This window comes from Sander vitreus, chromosome 4, assembly GCF_031162955.1.
Source record: "Sander vitreus isolate 19-12246 chromosome 4, sanVit1, whole genome shotgun sequence".
In the NCBI taxonomy this organism is placed as follows: Eukaryota; Metazoa; Chordata; class Actinopteri; order Perciformes; family Percidae; genus Sander; species Sander vitreus.
In genome coordinates this window covers 14,786,427-14,809,959 of record NC_135858.1, presented here as the reverse complement: position 1 = coordinate 14,809,959, position 23,533 = coordinate 14,786,427, and the positions used below count along the sequence as shown (strand labels likewise).

Here is a 23,533-nt window from a genome sequence, read left to right as displayed (position 1 = left end):
AAATCCAAGTCGCTTTAAAAAAAAAATTCATGCATGCAGCAATTTCCTGTGGTGTTGTGTCGTATTTCCTTTTTCTGACAATAGGAATGCTCGTTTGTGAACCCGCCACTGCCCGTTTTGTTGATGCTACTGAATGTAATGGTGATTAGAGAACACCGCCCATCTGGTAGATAATGTGGTATAAACCGAATGTATTGTTGTCACTCCAAATGTCGCTATGGGTTCTGAACATACACCGTTTTGTTTTATTTTTGTTTTTCTGAAAATGTAATTTTATTTCGCGTAACGGCTCCTAAATGATATTGCTCATGCATTGCTCGACCAGAAATTACTCGCCGGCTTCATTAAACCAGAGGGAGAGGTCCACATTTGGGGTTTTACACAGAAGCTTATGTATGCTATAAAAAGCTGCAGGCATGAAGATCACAGACAGCGTGTTACGAAGTTTCAGGGTTGCCAGAACATATCGAGAAAATTCCCAGAAAGTCAACTGTGTGGACTTCAGCCCAAGTGGTGAAAATGCAATATCAAGCAGCGACGACGACTGCATTGTGTTATATGACATCCGGGAGGGAAAGTAAGTGGCCAATTTATTACATTAATAAACAAGTTCTCTCTATAATGCATTTATGCCTAAAATATATGAAATCATATGATTAACAGGTTTTAATATTCTGTCCTGTCTCAGACCTAAAAGCACCCTGTTCAGTAAGAAGTATGGAGTAGACCTCATCCGCTACACACATGACGATGCGCAGACAGTGGTCTACAGCTCCAACAAACTAGATGGTAATAACGCAGTACTGACAGCTGCTGGCACAAAGCACCAAAAAACAATGTTAACTATAGTAAAAATATATGTGCTCATGATGTGTTTTGGAAAATAAAATATTGATTTTGTGTTTTGTATAGATACCATCCGATATCTGTCACTAACTGACAACCAGTACATCAGGTATTTCCCAGGTCACACTGCAAGGTGAGTAAAATAAAGTAAGGATGTGGTATGCTGCATATGGATTTGAACAAAGAAGTCTATTTCCACTCACAAACCAATTATAAATACAAGGTATGCACACTAGGTGGGAAAAGTACCATCAAAGTATGTGCACATTAGGACTGTAACTAACAATTATTTCCATAATCGATATATCTGCTATTTATTTTATAGATTAATCATTTGGTCTATCAAACATCAGAAAACAGTTCAAAATGGCCTGTCATTTTCTGTCTTGTTTTGTCCAACCAACAGTCCAAAACTTAAAATATTCAGTTGACCAACCGATAAATTGACTAATCATTGCAGCTCTTACACTCATCAGATTTAAAAAAAAATCTTCACATTTTCACTCAATGGTTTACAAATACACAAAGAAAGAATATAAGCATGTTTACTCTTTCACAGCTACCAGTTACTCAGTTCTCCACAGGCAGCAGAGGTTTCACTTTGTCTTATCTGGTCTTTTATTGTCTTATTTGTGTGCATGTCTTCTCCAAAATGATCATTTATTACTTAAGGTTAAAGTTTGTTTCTTTTGTAATTTTGTTTTTGTTTTTAGAGTTATTGCGCTCTCCATGTCACCAGTCGATGATACATTTATCTCGGGCTCGTTGGACAAAACAATCCGGATCTGGGATCTGCGTGCTCCAAACTGTCAAGTGAGTAGTCAGGCTGGAAAATGACACTTCCTCTGTTCTCTGTGGGCAGTTTTCTCAAATGTATAATTACATCTACTGCTACAGCTCTTACTGCATTCGATTACGAATTCCCAGATTACTGCACATCAAGGTACAGTACATCTGTAGTTACCAAACCCCCTTTTAGTAGGCATTTGTCCTGTGACCACTGGGTGTCCCCAAACCTGCTTTAGGAACCACTGCTACACTTGGTCTGAATCTCACTTCCCTTAAATTGCATTCATGGTTCCTCCACTTGCTTCCCTTCCTCGCGTCTTAGTACGTCCCCACCGCGGAAGCATGGGGGAGAGGGAGGAAATCATGCGAGGAGAGAGGAAACGAGGAAATGTGTTTTCAGAGGTATAAGAAGTCCTTTCCTCTGAAGCGTCACATGAATTTGTCAGCTGTATAGGCGGAATTAGCAATGGCTTTCAGCTGCACGGCTTCCTGGAAGGCTGCTCTCATATCTCCTCGCTCATAGCTCCGAGGAGCAAGGAGCTATCAAATAAGAGAGGTGAGATTCAGCCTAGGATCTGCCCTCTCAGTGCTACAAGACATTGTACTATAAACAGACTAAATTTGGGAGAGGAGGAGAGGCATTAATGTGAAAAATGTACGACAGAAACTACAGTCATTAATTAGGAAGGCTGAAATATAGCGGTAATACTTTTACAATATCTCTATAAAAATCCAGACTTCCTGTTGCAATTCTCACTTTCTTTTTCTTGGATTTATTTTGATTTTGTTTCAGGGTTTGACTAACCCGCTGGGGAAACCTGTATGTTCCTTTGACCCTGATGGGTTGATATTTGCTGCAGGGGTGGAATCACAGGCCATTAAACTATACGACCTCCGTGCTTTTGACAAGGTAAAATGCAAATAACCGTGTTAGCGGTTCAGTAAGATTTGACTTTTGATTTGATTGTCTCTGTTATATTTATAATGTGTTTTATCTTTCTGTAAAAAAAGGGTCCCTTTGCCTCATTTGAGACGAGGTTTAATCGCTTCTGTGACTGGACTGGACTTAAATTCAGTAACGATGGAAAACAGATTCTCATCTCCACCAATGGAGGGATGATTCGTGTCCTGAATGCTTTCAATGGATCTGTTCTGCACACTTTTTCTGTAAGACAAATTAAATCACGTCTGTCTGTTTATTAGTATGATTACTTGAATGTTTTCCTATCTCTGCTTATTTTAAGGGCTACAACAACAGTAAAGGCATCTCCCTGGAGGCCTGCTTCACTCCTGACTCTCAGTTTGTCATGATTGGTAAGCGTAAAACCTGTCACTTTTAGTGTTTTGGTCTCTTCCTGTAAGATCTGTCTGGTCACTGTGTTCAAATGTGTCTTGGTGTGCAGGCTCAGAGGACGGCAGAGTCCATGTTTGGAGCACTGAGAGTGGGATGAAGGTGGCTGTGCTGGATGGGAAACATCCAGGACCCATCAACACTCTGCAGTTTAACCCCAGATACATGACATTTGCCAGTGCCTGCACTAACATGGTGAGATCAAACGTATCACATCAGTCTCTCATGTACAGTAACTGCTGCTGCTGGACAAACTGCTATGAACAGAGTGCTCATTCGCAATGTCTTCTTCTGTTTTCTTAACAGACATTTTGGCTCCCATGTATTGATGACTCATAGAGGGACATTGCCAAAGGGAGCCCTCGTTGTAAAACACATCCTGATGTAAGATTATGTGTTGGACTGCCTTCCTTGGCCTGATAGTTTAACAGAGAAAAAAATACATTTTAAACTTTTTACCTGCAGTATTTTTAAACTTTTAAAAGGGTTGATGCTGTTGTGATAACAAAATCCCACATACCTCAGTTCTTTTTAATGCAATTCAGGTACATTACATTCCGCTAACATTTCAACCCTATATTGTCAAATTGAACTAATTAATAATCAGTGTGTTTATTGTTCGACTATTTGAATAAAGTGTTTTAGATGAAAATAAGCTACTGTTTTTCCTTTTTTGACATCCTTAGTTTTATCATACATCAGATAACTCGTGATGTACAGTACTAGGGCTCAAACTAGGGATTATTTTCGATATCAGTTAATCTGACCTCTTTTTTTTCCAACAAAAGTAATTTGTAAAAAATTAATTGTGGAAACATTGGAATCACAATTTCCAAAAGTCACATCTTTTTTCGATAAATGGGACACATTTACTAAGAACATTTGGATTAGTATATTGTTGCTTCTCAAAACATTGGCAAGAAGATGCAAATACAAGTTCAACCAATCTGTGAACACACATGCAAGCGTGAGAGAAACTTTGAGATTTAATGAATGGGTGATTTTCCTTTTTTTGTGCACATAAAGTGTGTCTTCCTGAAGTAGAGGAAAGGGATGGGGGTTCTGTTGAATAATGTATAGATGCTTGGGTTATGTACTCACCACTGAGTGAATAATGGATGATCCCATCACAGGTAACCTCACAGGTACACACTTATCTTTCTCTCACCTGTGTGTGTGTGTGTGTGTGTGTGTGTGTGTGTGTGTGTGTGTGTGTGTGTGTGTGTGTGTGTGTGTGTGTGTGTGTGTGTGTGTGTTACCTTGTCAGTCACCAGTAATGGAACCAACTCTTCTAGTGTTCAAACAAGTCATTGGGAGCTCTTTACCCCACACTTTGGGATGAAAGGTGTTTATATATTGGCATATGAAGCCTCACACTCATATTTTAATACTGTGGCATGCTGGTGCCTCCCCCCCTCTCATTCTTGCTCTATTGAACATGTTGAAATGTAGCTGTCAGATTGTTGCTCGGTGTCACATTTCCAGGGGGCTGGAATTTAATATCATGCCTGAGCCGATCAGCCTACATAGTCTCTATGTTAATAAGTGATAAAAATGTGATTACATGTGGCGCACTGACAGCATCTGAACACACTTTACTGACCACATGATGTCATGAGCGATGGATTTCTTCATCGCCTCAAACGCAGTACAGTACAGGACATTATGTGACTTGAGAGACGCTCCCCCACCAAGACTTTTAAAGTTGTGGTCATCGATACGCAAAGAGTTTTAGATCAGTGGTTAGGGTGGCATATCCACTGACAGGCACGTTATTACTCATCAGCCACAGTTCCGCAGATTGTATTTCAAGTGTTAGGAATCCCCCGAGTCACCCTCGAGGCGTTTTTGTCACTGATGCGCATGGGTCCATCTGTCTGCCATCAGTGGAGAGGCAGCCTACCTGCTGAGAAAGAAGAGCAACGACACAGGACTTGGTCCTTCTTGCATGAGAGGAGTGTGAAGCTGACGGCCAAAAGATGTCACACCAAACCGGAATTGACGGTAAGTTTTCTTGAAGCAGAGTGTTTTATGTATTAGTCTAGTTGTCTCCAAATCCAGTTTTAAGTGTTTTTTTTAAATTTGCTTTTGAGCTTTTGAGCTGTGCCCCAGCATGTAATACAACCTAACAATCTATTCTCTGAAATCCTCTTTTAGGATCGTCTTCCTGATCAATCTAAATAATTGGGTACTGTAAAGGTTAAACATCTATAAGCCTGTACATTATATTTCTGTCTTCTATGTTGTGATACCAGTAATCATGTTCTTTAGCACCTACAGGCATTTATGGATAGTTTAAGAGCTACGTATAGGCAATATGTGTGTTATGGCATCTGGTAATTGGAGCGTTGGGGGACGGGTTAGCAGAAGCGTTCCTCTCTCACCTTTCTCACCTGACTTTACATCATTTATGAGACCTCTGTGTTTGGTAACCATGGTGAGAGAGAAGCAGGGAGTGCAATACATAGCTAAATCTGGTTTTCAGTACCAAACTACCATTAATAGGTTTGGAAATTGGGGGGTAATTAGGCAGTTTTACCATTCAGAGTTGAATTTCGCAGTGGTTCTTTGGTATACGTCCCCTGTCTGTCACTGTAGGTGATTTGAGTCACTGTAGGTGATGGCGTGACTATGTGGCAGAGGATCAAATGTTCTCCCTGAAGTGGAGTCTCAGGTTCTTACCTAACCAACAACTGTCTCACTTGCTTTCAACCCTCCATCCTCAGTTTTGACTTGTCCGCCTTATATTTGGTTACTTTAGCAACATCTGAGCTGAAAGGGTTTCTGGCACGAGCGAGGGGAGGTGCCATCAGAATAATGAAGATTGTCATCAGAAATGGTAAACATTAGATGTTTTTTTTTTTCTATTCAGAAAGATTTGACACAAGTACGTTTTCAGGGAACTTCAGGGTTCTAAATCCTCAGATGCTGATACGTGTTTTTTTTGTCTGCAGAGGAGTTGGTGTTAGATTCATACAGAGAGCCAGCACACAGCTGGGACAAGGAGTACGATCAGTTCCTGCTTCCTCTGCTTACGCCTCAGGAACCCTGCTACATCCTCTACCGTCTGGACTCCCTGAATGCACAGGGATATGAGTGGATCTTCATCGCCTGGTCACCTGACCAATCACCAGTATGTCTGGAGTGGCTGATAGACATGTTGTCACTGATCACTGATCAAATTTAGTTATTCAAAGTCTGCTGTCAAATTGATTGTATTAAAAATGACCCTAGCCCCTAAAAAAGATTTAGCAGGATGGAAAAACTTAAACTGAACTAAATTAAACCTTTCTTTAAAACTACCATAAAACTTAAACTTCATTAACATTTTAAAGTCATTTTCAAACGCAGGCAAAAAAATGTTGACACTATTTTATTTTTTTTTATTTTCTTTTATACATAAGGTAAGCTTGGATTGTAATTGTTATTATTTGAAGGTCGATATAAAAACCACAATTGATTTATTGTTTATATGGTATTACACAACAGGTGCATTAAACACATTTAACATAATGTGTTCTGTAGCTACATCATTCCACCTTCAATTACAATTCCTACCAAAAATTACTAAAACAGATCAGAAACTAAAAAAAACAAACAAGGCATTTACAATAGAAAACGCCGTGTCTAAGAGAATATGATCTTGTTTTAAGTCATAAAACACTGCTTTGAATAATAATTTGTGGCTATATTGGTTTTCCACAAAATAAGTTCAAATGACTAGTTAAAAAGTATCTCTATAAAATGATATCTACTTCTTCCCCCTCATTGAAAACCCCCAAATCTATAAATATTCAGATATTGTTCAGTTCAAAAGTTTAATTACTGGACACAAGATATCTCCTACTTCAATGAAAAGTCTATTCTCAGTGTGCGTTGGAGGCTTTAGGTTTCCACATCACACTTGTGTTGCATACTGGATCATGATTCTCTTCCAAACTAGTTGTGATGTCATAAATCTTGCTGGTATGTACACGTCCTAAACTCAGGTTTCCCTCTTCAGCAGCTTGTTGCATCATTCTCCACAGTGAAAATCAAACATCACAGTCAAAGTAACAATACGGCGAAACACATCTTTGTATTCAGGGTGCTTTAAAAACTATACCCTCGCTCAACACAACACACATAAAATGACTATAGAAATCCAAAGTTACGCAAAATCTTAAACCATAATTAAACCATAGTTAATGTTTACTGCATCCTCCTGTCCTGGTACATGTTAGGTGAGGCAGAAGATGGTGTATGCAGCGACCCGTGCCACACTGAAGAAAGAGTTTGGAGGAGGTCACATTAAAGATGAAATGTTTGGCACGGTCGAGGTGAGTAAAATCCCTCCAGCATGACGACTGATCAGTGACTCTTCAACTGCTGGTGATTAAGTACCATCCTGTTTGTGTGGCTGTTTGCAGGATGACTTGTGCTTCCAGGGATACCTGCGACACATGTCCTCCTGCTGCTCCCCGGCTCCGCTAACAGCAGCTGAGCAGGAATTACAACAAATTAAAGTCACAGAGGTAAAATTTAAACAATACAAACTGAATATGATATGAACCGCATACATTAGGTGTACTCATTCTGTATACTTCTACTTTTTTCCCACAGGATAAAGTTGTGTGGGTACGTTTACTTTCTTACTTTCTTCCTAATACAAATTCAACTGTGTGTACATGAAGAAGATATTTTAAAACTGTCTCTTATGTCCACAGGATGAACGTAGACGAATTGGAACTCCAACAGCACGAGCAAGGGTTTGTTACAATGTGTTTGACTCACTGGCATTTCATTTTCTGTCATTGGTTGGGACCTATCAAGTGATTAGGGTTGGTCCCACCTTTGCCAGCTGCAACATTGTGGTGATGAACACATTGATGCATTACTAATTGTAGTGCAGTAGTACTGTATAGTGTATATGATTCTGGAGTTGGCCATTCTGCAAGATGAGTGCGTTTGCTTTCAGTGATGTATGTTTTGGTGCTGATGCTTTTGTGCTTTTGCACAAGTACGATTTTGAATGCAGGACTTTTCACTTTAAGTGTTTTTTGCAATGTACTATTGTTGCTTTTGCTTGAGTGAAGGATCTGATTACTTCTTCCACCACTGCATATATTATATTGATTTGAAATGGGCCACGGTCTGCTCAATTACTACAGCTCAATGTTGAAACATATTAGATTTTGTTTTTTTGTTTTGATTTGTACTGATTAGAGCTGGGTCCTGTATTATGTTGTATTGGGTTTTGGTGTTGTTGTTATTGCTTCTGCTACAGCAAATGGGTGTTCCTATAAATTAAATTAAATATCAGCTCTGAGTTTTCTATGTTTATTTTTATTTATTTTTTATCCTGCAGGTTACAATGGAATTTGGCTTGGACAAAAGGGCACAGACTCTTCAAGGTCTTGCATTCCCATTACAAGAAGAGGCCAGACGAGCTCTGCAGCAACTCAAGCAGAGACGCATCAACTACATACAGCTGGTGAGCCTGGACAGAAAACCTTTTACTAATTATACACAGCGTGCAAAACATGTAACATATTCCTTGAAAACGAAAAAACAAGCCGTCAGGAACAAACTGTGTATTAGTGTTTGTCAGTCAAATTGGCCGTGCATGACTTGACCCCTGAACAGAGCTTGTTTGTGTATGTCGTGTTTGCAGAGGCTGGATGTAGAGAAAGAGACCATTGAGCTCGTTCACACCAAACCAACGGAGACCCACGAGCTTCCCTACAGGATTCCCACAGATTCACCTAGATACCACTTCTTCATCTTCAAACATTCCCACCAGGGCCAGCGGCAGGAGGCGCTGGGTCAGTACACAGTCTCACTGCAGGTGTGAGCACAGTGGTGGGCTAATGCAGCGAGGGAAAGTAACATAATTTTCTCTATTTATTAAGTATCTAGTATATAGAGATATCAATTTAGCTTTCAGTTTTCAAAAGACTGAATGGGGCTCCATGTGAATGATATATACATTATGATAGTATTATTATGTAAAGTCGTTCAAATTTATTTTTTATAAAAACTTTTTTCAGCATGTTAGACCTAGAATATCCTATAACCAGTAGGCGATATGAGGGGGGATGCTATTCCCTTTGTTGCATGCATGCCATCCCCTGTTTCTGTGTGCCAATCTGACGGCCATATTCTGCTTCATGATGAATCATGCACAAAAAGGTTTGGGATGTACCTCGTATGATTTCATGTGACAAATAAAATTGACTGGTTGATTGGATCAGAGAGAGTGCAGGGGCTGAGGGGTTGTTTAGTTGAATATGTTAGTCTAGTCGGCCTGACTCATTCATCCTGTAATTGACTGAGGTTTGTGCAAGTTAGAATCTATGGCCCTGATCATGGCTCAGAAATATCAGTAGCCTAACTTTGTATTGATAAATTCATGATGCTGTCCGTGGTGCTAAAGTAGATTCGTAAATGCGCTAGTCACGGGTAAACGAAACAAACCGTGTCAGTCCCCTTGGTAAAAATTAACATATTGCCTACTGCCCATAACCCTAAACCTCATCTTTCTCAACCATGTGGGTCATACGCTTAAAACTGCACTAATTTGTTTTCAACATATATTAATAATTATCACGTAACTTATTTTTTTAAAGATTATGTTTTGGGCATTTTTAGGCCTTTATTATACAGAACAGCTGAAGATAGGAAAGGGCGAAAATGACATGCAGCAAAGAGCCATAGGTTGGAATTGAACCCGCGGCCGCTACGGCAAAGAATGAGCCTCTGTTTATGGGGCGCACGCTCAACCAGGTGAGCTACTCAGGCACCGCAGATCATGTAACTTTAATGTGAAAGGAACTCACAGAAAATGATTACTCGACTCTGCAGTTTTACACCTCTTATCAACCTCATTTTTAACAGCAACATGCATCTGTTTTCAGTGATAAACCCACTGTAAAATATCTGTCCAGCACCAAACAACAGACTGACAAAGTTAGCTGGTTAACATAGTGGAGCATTTAGCAGCTAAAGAGCCAAATGTTTCACTCAGGAGTTGGTGGAGACCAAAACCGAGCAAAAAAGGTAGTGGATATTGGACATACGTTTGTCAGGTTTGAAACAAAAATCCCTCCAAATGAATGATAATGTTGCTCTGTGTGCAGGGTGTAAATAGACAACTTTTTGTCTCATTTGGAGACAATATGTCAATGCTGTGTTTTCAGTTTGTTCCACTGCCCCCAAGTGGCTCAGAAAAAGCTGATTTCAGACACTCATTAGCATTTTCACAGTGACCACATATAAATGTTACTCAACTTGACTAGTTTTCACCTCTACTTCTGTTTGGTTAAGGTCAAGTGATAGCACCTCTGCTTAAGTACTGGGTGTTCTAGTACTCTGTCCACCCCTAGTGTAGTGTGTAGTTTAGAGAAGGTGGTTAGAGTGTGTTTTTTTTTAGCGTCTGAGACAGAATTTCATAGCACAAATAGCTTAACAGCAGACATGTGAGTAAATCTCATCCAGTGAAGTCACAAATATCAGCTGCTTAAGTGAGGAATTCCTTTTCTTTCCAGTGTTCATATATTCGATGCCTGGGTACACCTGTAGTATCAAGGAACGGATGTTGTATTCCAGCTGTAAGAACAGGCTACTGGACGATGTGGAGAGAGACTACCAGCTAGAGGTCACCAAAAAGGTACAGGTCACCCAAATCACCCACAAATAATAATAATATATCACTGTAGAGATAAACAGTAAACAAGGTCACTATAAATTGTGTATAAACTGGTCATATTGAAAAGAGTAGCCATTAGAGTGTGTGTGTGTGTGTGTGTGTGTGTGTCTGTGTGTGTGTCTGTGTGTGTGTCTGTGTGTGTGTGTGTGTGTGTGTGTGTGTGTGTGTGTGTGTGTGTGTGTAGATGGAGATAGACAATGGCGACGGCCTGACAGAAGACTTTCTGTATGAGGAGGTCCACCCAATTGAACACACCTTAAAGCAGGCCTTTGCCAAGCCCCGCGGACCAGGAGGGATGAGGGGTAACAAACGCCTTATCAAGGATGCAGGGGAGAACGGGGAAGAAAGTTAGACGTTATACACATACACACACACACATACACACACAAGACATTATACACAAGTACACCAACACAATATTTATATTTTGACTTGTTATTTGACTGTTTAGCTTCTACCCATTTCTTCTTTTTACTTGCGAAAAAACATTTTACACTGAAAACAGGGAAAAAATAGATCCACCATAAAGCAGAATTTATATATATTTTCCTATGGTAAAAGAAAGCTCCTAAATGTAAACATTTGTATGAAAGTGATAGCTAAGCTGTTAGTGATAGCTGTTAGTAGTTTGAGTCTAACCAGGATAATTAGCTGATATGTGGACACATATTTTGGTTTATTAAGATTAAATGTATTTGAATTGTACATGATAAGTCATAAAGTGGCAGTATTGTTGTGAGATAGTAATAATAATGTAATTATAATGTGGGGGGAAATCTACAAAGTCTTAAACTTCTTCTTCTTACATCCTACTTATCCACCAGTGTGTCATTCATTGCAAACTATAGTGCAGCCAAACTTTTTTCAAACCCACAAAACTTTATTTTCATTTGTAGTGGAGATCCAAAACATTCCGGAGATACCAAATATGTCAGGCTAAATTTAGGGGAAATGTGTATAAAATGATGCACAAAACACTTAGAATATGTCACTATGTGAATGTAAATATAGTTTCAATAAAGACTTTAAACAACAGATTGATACACCTCTCATGTTTCTACGTTAAACACGAAGCTATAGTCAAGTAGCTTATTTTACCATAAAGACTGGAAACAAGGCAAAATGGCTATCCTGGCTCTGTCCAATAATAACAAAATTTGCCTACCAGCACCTCTCAAGCTTACTAATTACCACATTATATCTTGTTTGTTTAATCCGTACAAAAACCCAAGTGTAGAGCCCTTAAATAACAACGATTATTATATATTATAATTAATGATTATTATCACGAGTATCACTAATATTGATTCAGGTATTCACAATCATTGGGGAATGGCTATGAAATTTCTGTTTTAGGTTGGATTATCTTTTATTGCCTAGGTAAAGGCAGCCTTATGCTTTATCCACGGTTCCACATGCAAATTCATCCACATCACATTTACAGTTGCCTTTGCCTTCTTCAGTCACCTGAGCGAGGTTTGACTAGACTCAGCTGAAGGCTGTTGTTGTACATGGTCCTACAATAAAGTGTTTTCTTTATTTTCTAGCATTTGTGTCCTCATTTCTCTCTGACTGTGTGTGTGTGTGTGTGTGTGTGTGTGTGTGTGTGTGTGTGTGTGTGTGTGTGTGTGTGTGTGTGTGTGTGTGTATATATATATATGTGTGTGTGTGTGTGTGTGTGTGTGTGTGTGTGTGTGTGTGTGTGTGTGTGTGTGTGTGTGTGTGTGTGTGTGATATCCCTTAGTCATGCAGGCCAGCAGCAGCAGCAAGGATCAAGGCTCAGTAGTTGAGGTCAATTGGTTGTGTGTGTGTTCCAAGAAGTCCCTCTACTCAGAAGCCTTCAGCTGGGCAGTTCTGCTGCTTTCATACCTCTTGGGAAATGATGATGATGTGAACATGTTTTCCTGGAAACATGGTTCAGAGCTAAAGGGCAGTTTTCAAGTGGCTATTATCTTTGTACGTGGGAACTGTGGGGTGGTTGATGATGAACTTCGACTGAAAACGTACTGACTTCTAACATGACACGGTTCAGTTAATTTCCAGGGAAACAAAACAACCATTTGCAGGCAATTTTCTTTATGATAATACAACAAGGAATAAACAATGGAAAGGTTATTGTTCAAAGCATGATGGGAAGAGAGAGATAATTAGTAACATTATCAGTCGGGGGGGGGGGGGGGGCATATCATGAAAAACTCGATTGCCACTTAGGAGCTCAATAATGTAATCTTATTGTGAAAGCCGTACAGGAAGTAGTGTGGGTTGACAGTGTCCTCGTTGACCGTGCGCAGTGAAACTGCTGGCGCTGAAACACAAAACCTTTCGTGGAAACAGATTCCGGGAACCTCCGTCAATCCAAACTGAGCTAAGCTGTTTTCTGTAGCCTACTGCAGTTCACTGAATATAGGCTAGAGCACACACTCCGCTTCGGCCGCACAGTTTCTCTTACAGCAGACCACCGGTCACACGGATGTTTTTCTCAATTTTATGAATAGGCTAAAACAGAACAAGGAATATTTTCTCTTTTTCGCCATCATTTGAAAATATTCGCCCATTAAGATTAACTATTTACTGTAAGGATTATTCACTGGACTATTTTTTCCAACTGTTTACCAAACTGGTCACGATCCTTATGATTCTCTTTGATTTAAGGTAAGATTGAAATTACATAAAAACTGGTTCATGTTTTTTCAAAGTCTTATATTCTAGAATTTTCTTATGAATAAATAATGTAATTGCCTATGTACAATTGCAGTATTTATTCATGAAGAAATTATAATGCCTGAATGATTGCAAGACTAAAAGCCTGGGAATGTTCTAGGCCCATTAATTAGTTATTTTTAATTATATCTGCGTTGTGGGGGCTTTTGGTTGTTTAGGGGTTTTTTACTAGTAGATTTATTTTATATTTTAGTATGTTGGTTTTACAACTAAGTGCATTCACTCAAGTACTGTACTACATTTATTTGATTACTTCAGTGACTAGTTACTTTGCAGATTTATATTAATAGTACAAAAACATCAATAAATGAATGATGATGTATTATTATGGATAAACACTTTATTTATCCTTAGTGAAATGCAGAAGCTATCCAACAGTATATAAAGTAATTAAAGTTAGCCCCACCTTTACCAGCTGCAACATTGAAATTATGTACATATTAATGCATCAGTAATTATAATTCAATAATATAATACATTCAAAATAGAATATTCTGAAATGGGCCATTCTGCACAACGAGTAGGCCTATTTTAAGTATATTATTATATTGATGCTAATACTATTTTAAAAATGAATTCAGGAATTGTAATGGAGTATTTTTACTCTTTAGCTATTGCAACTTTTAGTTAAATAAAAATTCCTGAGTACTTCTACTGGTGGTTGGTTGGTTTTGTGCTTGTTAGCTCATTTTAGACAAAGGCCAACAAAAAATATATGTATTGTCTTTATTGTAATTTGTTTTACTGTCAGTCTGACATGATTGCCCGGGCAGTGACCATTTTTCATTATGAGGAGCGAGGAGGTTCATTATGGGCGGCATGAACCTCCTCCAGGCTGTGACCCAGCAGAGGACCTCCGCTGCATCACCACATCCTTCCAGTATCTACGGACCTCAGGTACACCAGCAATCTCACGGATTTTTACTTCACATTTATTTCATTTGAAATACAACATCCTACTGTTTTGAGTCCATCTCCTTGAAGTGTTATTTATTTGGTATGGTAGACATTTGGGGTGGGGTGAGATTGCACTGCACATGGCTTTGCGGGAGGTATTGCGGAAATATAGGAATTGAACATAACTCCACCAGCAGTAGGCTAAAACCATTCGTATGGCTATATTCACCAAAACTACATTCATTTAATAATTTAAAAAAAAAGTGATATCCAAACCATCTGTCTAATCCCAGGCTGGTACTGGGGTTCCATCTCAGCGGGTGAAGCTCGGGAAGCTCTCCTAAAAAAGTCTGAAGGCACGTTTCTGGTGCGGGACAGCAGTCATCCTCATTACATGCTGGCCCTGTCAGTGAAGACCCGCTGTGGACCCACCAGTGTACGCATAGAGTACAGCAGGGGCTCTTTCTGGCTGGACTCCATTTCCCCAGGCCTGCCTCACCTGCAGTCCTTCCCAGATGTTCTCAGCCTCATACAGCACTACACGGCCTCAGGCCACATGCCACAAGACCAGGCGTCTAATGACAGCCATCCCCAAACAAAGCCTGACCCTGCCAAACACATGGCTAAGGACAGCGGAGTGCCTCTCAAGCTGACGCAGCCCCTGCACAAACCAGAGGCTTTCCCTTCTTTGCAGCACCTGACGCGCATCACCATCAACAGACACACAAACTGGCCTGACCAACTGCCACTCCCAAAGCCTCTGCTGCACTACCTGCAGGACTATCGTTTCCACATATGAGGGTCTCTGTCCCTCTGGTGTAGGACACAGAGACAGGAACGTGGGTCAGGGTCACACTCCATGACCACACACTGTGAATCTGGAACCCCAGGCAACAGTGATGGCCCAGAAGGGGGATTTTGAAATTAATGAGCTCAGTCTTACTACAGTGCTACATTTGTTCTCCAGAATATTTTTATTATTATTATTATTTTCATATGTCTGTTTCTGCTACTGTAAATTGATTTATTTCTAAAATGCCAATATGTGAGTTGTTTTTTTTTTTATCTGTTTTTGTCTTATTTCCCACCAGTAAGAATAGTGTCACAGACCAGTGGTCCCAATTGTTTTTACATCTTAGACAGCCCAAAATTATCAATAATAGACCAATGAAAAAAACAGCTACTGGTTAATTTGTTGTTCCAGTAGAGATATAATTAGAAATAATTTGGATTTTTGTCTTAGGATCTCTGTTTTTCTTTGCTTTGTAGCTCATTTTGTAGGGCCTGAGGTTGGCAGAGTGTTGAACAAAGCAATGTTTATTCACTCTTCGTGAAATCAATGAACCTACTGAACCATGGTTACCAACAGTGACCTCAGGTAACACTTTTGGTCACTATTATGGTCATCACAAAATCTCTTAAACATGTCTTTTCATTCTTTTTATTTAGTGTTATGGCTGTCCTGATACAGCATGTGTTTTGATCATAGATAGATATATAGATAGATAGATAGATAGATAGATAGATAGATAGATAGATACTTTATTGATCCCCAAGGGGAAATTCAAGAATTCATTTGTTTGGAGCCAAGAGAAGGCTACACAAAGAATGTCACATGTGACTTCTTGCGTGTCTGGGTTTTATGGACATCAAATCCAATCACAGTACAATTAAGAATTCAGGAAGTTGAGGGTACATTGATACAACATGCTATTTCCAAAATTATGAAGTAAGGCAGACATTACATGACTTGCAGACTGAAGGGCCAGAGGTGGGTGACAAATTATTTTAAAAGATTTACAAAAAAGACAGGGTTAAGTGTTTGTTTTGCATGTATTTTTAATGTGCAGAATCATTTTCCTACAATCAGATATATTCTTATAAAATCATTACCATAATGAACATTAAAGGCTGTTTGTGGAAAAAACTGGTTTTATTCTCAGAAGAGAATCATAAATGCGTTCCTGTGAATTTTCAGAGAAATAATCCTCAGAAATGTTTCCCTTTTTTCAAAGTGTGTCTTTTTTCATTGTTAAAAGACTGCCCACTTGAACATACAGATGAATGTAAGGTATTAGTATTACTGTTTTCATGGAAACACGCCTGAGTTGGTTTCCAGGAGGTGGAACTGAGCAGAGCTGAGAAAGCCTCTTATCAGGATTAGAGCTGCAGTTATTAATACACTGCTGCACCAACTGAAAATGGACTATCTCTCTCTGTCTGTCCCAACCTATCAGTCTGAAACGTTTAAATCCTTTTTCACTCCAAATTTAAATTATCAGCATAATCAAAACAATTTTCTTATTACAAGCTCTATCAGCTTCATGAAAGCATAGATGTTTCTGACCTGCAGTCAATATCATCCTTGCACCAGGTCTGACTGAACAACTGACAGAGAATAAGTAGCTGTAGCTGACATTCATGCATATGTCAGACTTGCACCACAAACACATAGTAGTGGAAGAAATACTCATATACTTACTTTATGTAGAAGTAGCAATATTATAATTCAAAGTCTTATCAGCAAAGTGTATACGTTTTCAATGTAAATGTACTCATAATGCAATAGCTCCTTTCAGAGAATTATATTATATATATATATATATATATATGTATATATATGTATATAATTATAGATGTGTCAATGTGTCAACAGCTTTTTTATTTGCCTGAGGTGGAGCTAATTTGAACTTTACATAATGTTAGGTAGTGTAACCTATATCAATGCAATATATATTATAAAATCGGAATTTGCAAAGTAACTACGGTATACCACTAAAATAAATGTATTGGATTAAATAGTACAATATTTCCCTAAAAAAATGTAGAGGAGTACAAGTATAAAGTAGCATAAAATGGAAATGCTCAAGTTAAGTGTACGTTTCTCACATAGCTAGATTACCAATTGGAAAAAGTGGGCAACTGTCCCAAGGACCCAGACCTGTAGGGGCCATGCAAGCTCCAGGTTCACTGCAGGTCAACTTGTTTGTGGTCATTTTATTAGCTGCAAATTTGTTTGATAATATGCTCCACTACAGTACAATATCAACCAAGGTGGGTGCTGCAGACCCAGGCTTGGAAATATAAGAACATGCACTATACTGAAGCACAATACCCACTGATATAACAGCATTATAGTTGGTCCTGCTTCTTTACTTGATCTTGAGACCCTATGTCAAAATATATTTTCTTCATTCTTTTAGCTGATATAGGCCTTTTGGACATGATACATTTTGACATGTCACAGTAGGAGAGGCACACTGGTGTAAAACATATAATGAATGATGGCTGCTGTGAATGCTGGCACACTGTCACGACTGATTGAGATGCTTAACCTGAGCAATCATTAATGTTATTAGTTACACCTGTGCCTTTCCTATTTCAGCAAGTCAAAATGTCTGTTGTGCTTAAATGTAGCATATTCCTAAATTAGTTTGCGTTTCATAGAGACATTTCTCATATAAAATTACCAACCAATAATCAACTACCAAACAGCTCACTTGGAAACATGTACAGCTTAATCCTGGAATAGTTCACAAAGAGAAGGAATGGTTGGATAAAAGGGGGGCCCCTATTATTATATGTAGTTTTTGCCCTGGAGCCCCAAAGCTGTAAATAATACCTCAAACTTGTACTACAGTATTTCAGTAGTCTAAACGTTTCTTTCCACCACTGCACATAGACCAATATAGCTAAGTTACAGCAGGTCCTACATACAAAACATGTGTTGTATTAAATCTATAGAAAGGAACCATAATCATGCAAGACAACATACATACATCATAATATTTAACGCATTATGTATTATGCAAGATACGAACCATGGCAAATACTAATAACTAAATGTGTAATAATATTAACAATAACAATAAGAATAACAACAAAAATAATCATAATATATTACAAGTATAAGGTATAATCTTTCATGTTTGTACAATAGTGTATTGTTATCCTCTCCCCACCCCTGAGTCACTTCCCTCCTGTTAATCCTTCAGCAGCAGCAGCAGCGCAGTCAGGGAGCAGCGACTGAGGCCAACAAAGCAATACTTGGAAATCAATTGGATAGATTTTAACCCAATCGCTAGGTAAGCGTGTTATATTTACAAGTCATGTTGAGATGCAGTACCTTGTCAGTATGTTTTATTGTCAATAATATCGTTATATATTTTGTTAACTACATTTTCATCCGATATTCTGCTGACGCTAGCCAGCTAGCTAGCTAACGGACTGATAAAGTCGCTTTGACTTCCGTTATGCTAGCTAAGCTAAGCCTGGGTAGCTCGCTAGCTGTACCGGTTTGTGACTCAAAGGAAAAGCGAGGTTTGACTGAGTCGTTGGAACCACAAACACTGCCGTGACATTATATGCATTTTTTCATAAATATCGCACATGTATCCTGCACTATGAATAATCTCATAAAGGTGTTAACGTAGCGCACTAGCCACATATCCGGCTAACGGTAGCTGGTTAGCTACGGCAGCTAGCGTCAAGTCTTTTGTAAACAGATCCTCCTAGCTAACTGATATCTAGGTCAGCCTGCACTACAATGATTCACAATTATACAGTATGTTGGTGCCAGCGAGCAGCAACACGTTACATCTTAGGTTAATTAACGCAATGCTTTAATGGTGATGTAGGACAAACGTATAACGTAGAAATGTATCAATCTTAATCCTGGGGTGGAGCGGAAATGTATCATCATGGAAGCGAGTTCCTAAATCAACATAGGTGACATGAGCTCCCAACTTTGTATGCTGTCCACGTGTCCTCCATTGTATAAAACCTACGGTATAGCTGACTGACTGGCTATAAACAACCGTGATGTTGCCACAGAAAGCTAAATAGTTAGCCTCGGGTGTTACTTTCAGACGGGCGTTGTGTCAAAACAGCTGAAGTTTAGTGGGTGCACATCGTTTCTCACATACGTAGAGGTAGAAATTGCACAATGCCTGAATGCAATAAAATTGACCTCCCTGTTTTTTTTTAGATAACGTGTTGTAACCTTTGTTGTTTTCTGTCCCCTGTCTGCAGCTATGGCAGCAATCAGGAAAAAGCTGGTCATAGTGGGAGATGGAGCCTGTGGGAAGACCTGTCTGCTCATTGTGTTCAGTAAGGACCAGTTTCCAGAGGTCTATGTGCCCACAGTGTTTGAGAACTACGTTGCTGACATTGAAGTTGATAGCAAACAGGTACGAATCATTTTGCTCTTCTCATATTTCAGACCAGAATCAGCATTATGTAACTTAAAACAGCAGCTGAGAGGGCTGGTTGTATTCTCTTTCCACTCCCTATCACCAACAATCGTACAGGTTGTTTGTGATTTAATGTGTTGATTAATACAAATACGTTTACTTATTTTGATTGTTTGGATTGATGAAAGACTTGTTGAAGGTATGAGTATTTAACAAAGCACTATTAGCCTTAATAGAGCTCTTACTCAAGTTAGGTTCTTACTTTGGATAAACTGTTAAATAATATGGTTTCTTGGTGTGTGTTTAAAGAAGAACTACATAAGTTGAAATCACACAAATGAATCTGCTTGATCTGACATAATTCTTACTTAATCAACATTGCAGTTTATTTTCTGTCTGAAGTGTGAAACGTATGCACTATGTAGTAGTCCATGATATGTGTGAAATCCGTGTACGTTATGCGCTGGCGCTACCGGAGCTGGCTATGTACTCCGGTAAGAGAGTCGCTGCAACCTTTGGTTTTAGTTCAACAGATTTGACATCCAATTCCAGCAGGTGAATACAGTGCTTGTTGCTTGCGATAGTATGCGTTTGTGTGTGGGTGTGGTTTTCTGTAAAATAAGGAAATACAGAATATGTAAATATAACCTGTACATAACGAATGCACGTATATATAGATTAAAGAGAAATAAGCAACAATCACTCTGCAATATACATAATTACCATGCAATAAATAGTGCTATGCAAACAACCAAACAATACTGGATAGTAATGGAAATGAACACAATCCAATGTAGTAAATACAGGTTATTGTGCAGTTGCATCTATTGGCCACTAGATGGCGCTCTAAGACCACAAATGAACATAACAGCAACATACAGGTACAATAGTCACGTGATAGACCAGCGGCGTGAATGGCACGGTGAAATGCGCTTCAACAATTAAACCAGCAACACCATCGCCAGTGCAACAGCTGAACTAATCCTTTAGCAGGATTGTAATTAACAAATGTACAACACTGTACTAACATGCATCCACGAATCAACTATGATATCAACTATTGTTTCTGAATGATATATCTGCAGTAAGTCCTAGCATTACAGTAGACGTGAGCATGCTATACTGAACTATAATAAAGAGAAATACTATCATGTTAGCTACACAAACAAAGATACATGCAACACCAGCATGGACATAAAATTGTGCACTTACGTTCTCAATAACGCACACGGCAACACAACAGAATGCTTTACAAGTAACATGCAACTTTAGGAGCAGCTCTACTCATGTCCGGATCGAACTACAAAAGGAAATGGCGAAGTTGCGCAAATGCGTGAGTCCAAAGAGTGACGTAGGCTCATCAGTCCAGCAGGGAGTTTTCTACAATATGGACACTACCTTTTTATTCAATTAAGGGATTTTTTTTTAAACGCAAAACATTCAGAAAGCAAAAATAAACAAAGAAAAGAACATTAATATTAAAGCATAACCCTTACTGTCTATCCTATGTTTCCTACCACAATAGTGAGCAGTAAATTGAGATTTTGAACATTGGTTTGTATGCACTCATTAAGTCTGTATTACGTCAAACCTTTGGACCTGTAGCATAGTGAATATGGTTTGGCTTCATGTGGTTGATAACTTGTTAACTCTCATGGCAGGTCGAGTTAGCACTCTGGGATACAGCAGGTCAAGAAGACTACGACAGACTGCGCCCGCTCTCCTATCCAGACACTGATGTCATTCTCATGTGCTTCTCCATCGACAGCCCTGACAGTCTTGGTAAGTTGAAACGTAGAGCTGGCGATGTACATTTTTTCTCTTTTACATGTAAATTTCATGTAAATGCCAGCAAAGGGTTTGCAAAAGGATTATTTAGAGAGTAAACACAGTTCAGATGTAGTTTCAATTAACTGATATTATTACTATACAGTATTTAGGAGGGAAGTACACAAACCAGTCTGAGTTTCAACACACTTCACCCTCATCTCACCTACATGCACCATGTAGCTGCGTCTGTGTTCTAACTGATGGTGTCTTTTGTCCCTTCATTTAGAGAACATCCCTGAGAAGTGGACTCCTGAGGTGAAACACTTCTGCCCTAATGTTCCCATTATACTGGTGGGAAATAAAAAGGACCTGCGTAACGATGAGCACACCCGGAGGGAGCTTGCCAAAATGAAGCAGGTAAAAGAAATTCAACGGTACACATCTACTACTCGCGTCTTCTAGTGTTGAATGCCTGTTTCCTAAAACTTCTCCTGACCTTTGCTTAAGGAACCTGTGAAACCAGAGGATGGACGGGACATGGCTAACAGGATCAGTGCCTTTGGATACATGGAGTGCTCTGCAAAAACAAAGGATGGTGTGAGGGAAGTGTTCGAGATGGCCACCAGGGCTGCACTACAGGCCAGGCGAGGAAAGAAGAGCAATAAATGTGTCCTACTGTAAACGGGGGCACATGGACTGCTTCCTACGGGGGGAAAGAAGGAGCATTAGGTCAAACCTACCCCAAAACACACCCACACAAAAGACTGTTTTCCCCAGTTTTTACTAAAGGTGTAATGCTTTTACTTTTTTGTCTTAAGCAAAAGTAGTCAGGTTCTGTCAGTATTCAATTTTGAGGTTATGGAAAATACTTTTTTGTACTTTAACGAGTAAATCTGCCATAATGAAGCCTCCTTTATCAACATGTACTATGTAATCGAAGAGATCAGCCAGGGGACCTGCTGTGTCATACCTGCCAATTACAGTTAAGTGCTTAAGCCCTGCCTGCTGATCGGAGGAATGTTTCCACAGCCAACTAGGGTGAAGTACCTGTACACTGTGACCCATAGTCCTTTAATTATTTCAACAAACAGATGTGCACATGAAGTCGAATTTTGTGTGCTCCATATACAAATCCTATGTGCATTATGATCACGTGCACAATATGAGACTGGAAACTCATTTTGTTAAAACGCAAATGGAAACTTAGTGTTTTGTGTAATAAATTACTTTGTACGAATCTTGATAATTTGAATCAGTTACTTGATAAACACTGAATGACACTTAACCCAGTGAGTTATAGTCCCGCTCGGATATAGAATAAAGATTTGAATGAAGGTTGGACAAACCGTTTCAGAGGATAAAACCTTTTCAATATGCAGCCAGTTTGACATTGGCCTTTTGTGTCGCTACTCGTGCATTTCAGAGTTGGGGTCAGGGTCAGCCACAGTGCAAGCTCTGGGGCTGCCCCCCCTTAGTCAATTAGTCAACTACTCGGTCATTCACACCAAAACAAAGAAATCCGGCAATTTTCCGCAGGGGGGAGTGTCAATGAAACGGCCCATTCGTGTGAAATTCTCTTGTGTTCTTAAACCGCCCAACAAAGCACAAGTAGACTTTATAGTTCACAATTACTGTTAAACGTCAGCTCATGTATAGAGCTTAATGTTTCTGACCGACCACACTTAAAGGCAGCTTTATTTCACAGGAGAGAAAGAAAAGAGACGAGCGAGAAATGGCGGGTGCTTTGTTGTTGCAGGAAACATTCTGGTATTACACAAACTCCTGGGCAGTTCAGAGCTTGTTTCTTTTTTTACCCTCATAGTGTTTTAAAACTTAAATGTGGCAGCGATGTTTACTGTATGGGACCCTCACAACGCCTCAAACCATTGCTCAAAACACACTGACAAGTCTGATCGCCGGTTACATGAATAGCCACCGCAGCGTGACGTGGGGTTGCGTTGCTCCAAAAGTTGAGTCTGTCTTAACGTTTCGCCGCTGGCCCGCTGCGTTTGAGTGTCGCCCGTGCGGCAACCCACGCCGCAGCCTAAACACGCTGCCCCCACTCAAAATGAAAGGATAGATCTGCGTTTTTTGCCGGACTGTCTGCGTCGACAGTCTGAACAGATTTCTTTAGTCGATTACCGGTATTCATGTTTTTTGCTGAATTAAATATTTCCAAGCAACGTATGAGCACGTCTCTGGTAAACAATATTTTAAGTTAAGTTATTGTGGAAAAACTCAGTTTTACAGATCTGTCATCAACAGAGTTGATAAGTTGAT

At 39.4% G+C, this 23,533-nt stretch overlaps 4 protein-coding genes across 6 annotated transcripts; all 4 read left to right on the top strand.

The window, feature by feature from the left end:
* Window positions 1-111: 111 nt before the first annotated feature.
* Window positions 112-3,641, top strand: LOC144516890 (WD repeat-containing protein 82-like). The gene is made up of 9 exons (XM_078248567.1): window positions 112-577; window positions 689-789; window positions 913-979; window positions 1,560-1,659; window positions 2,429-2,545; window positions 2,647-2,802; window positions 2,880-2,949; window positions 3,039-3,181; window positions 3,293-3,641. Exons 1-9 carry the CDS (start codon window positions 417-419, stop codon window positions 3,323-3,325), a joined length of 948 nt encoding a protein of 315 aa, XP_078104693.1. The 5' UTR covers window positions 112-416; the 3' UTR covers window positions 3,326-3,641.
* A 1,324-nt stretch (window positions 3,642-4,965) lies between these two features.
* LOC144516891 (twinfilin-2-like) lies at window positions 4,966-11,025 on the top strand. Of its 3 annotated transcripts, XM_078248569.1 has the most exons (11): window positions 4,966-4,990; window positions 5,748-5,825; window positions 5,941-6,119; window positions 7,210-7,305; window positions 7,396-7,500; window positions 7,589-7,603; window positions 7,693-7,734; window positions 8,334-8,459; window positions 8,640-8,790; window positions 10,513-10,634; window positions 10,858-11,025. In XM_078248569.1, the coding sequence occupies exons 1-11, from the start codon at window positions 4,966-4,968 to the stop codon at window positions 11,023-11,025; spliced, it is 1,107 nt and encodes a 368-aa protein (XP_078104695.1). The 3 variants fall into 3 exon arrangements, with proteins under 3 accessions (XP_078104695.1, XP_078104694.1, XP_078104696.1); XM_078248568.1 differs by lacking the exon at window positions 7,589-7,603; XM_078248570.1 differs by lacking the exons at window positions 7,589-7,603; window positions 7,693-7,734.
* A 3,124-nt stretch (window positions 11,026-14,149) lies between these two features.
* LOC144516244 (cytokine-inducible SH2-containing protein-like) lies at window positions 14,150-16,246 on the top strand. The gene is given in 3 exon segments (XM_078247449.1): window positions 14,150-14,214; window positions 14,216-14,291; window positions 14,585-16,246. Coding segments are annotated over 3 exon segments (645 nt in total). The 5' UTR covers window positions 14,150-14,151; the 3' UTR covers window positions 15,091-16,246.
* Window positions 16,247-18,265: 2,019 nt separating this feature from the next.
* Window positions 18,266-22,490, top strand: LOC144516887 (rho-related GTP-binding protein RhoA-B). The gene is made up of 5 exons (XM_078248563.1): window positions 18,266-18,376; window positions 19,323-19,480; window positions 21,145-21,265; window positions 21,540-21,670; window positions 21,761-22,490. Exons 2-5 carry the CDS (start codon window positions 19,325-19,327, stop codon window positions 21,932-21,934), a joined length of 582 nt encoding a protein of 193 aa, XP_078104689.1. The 5' UTR covers window positions 18,266-18,376; window positions 19,323-19,324; the 3' UTR covers window positions 21,935-22,490.
* Window positions 22,491-23,533: the final 1,043 nt, after the last annotated feature.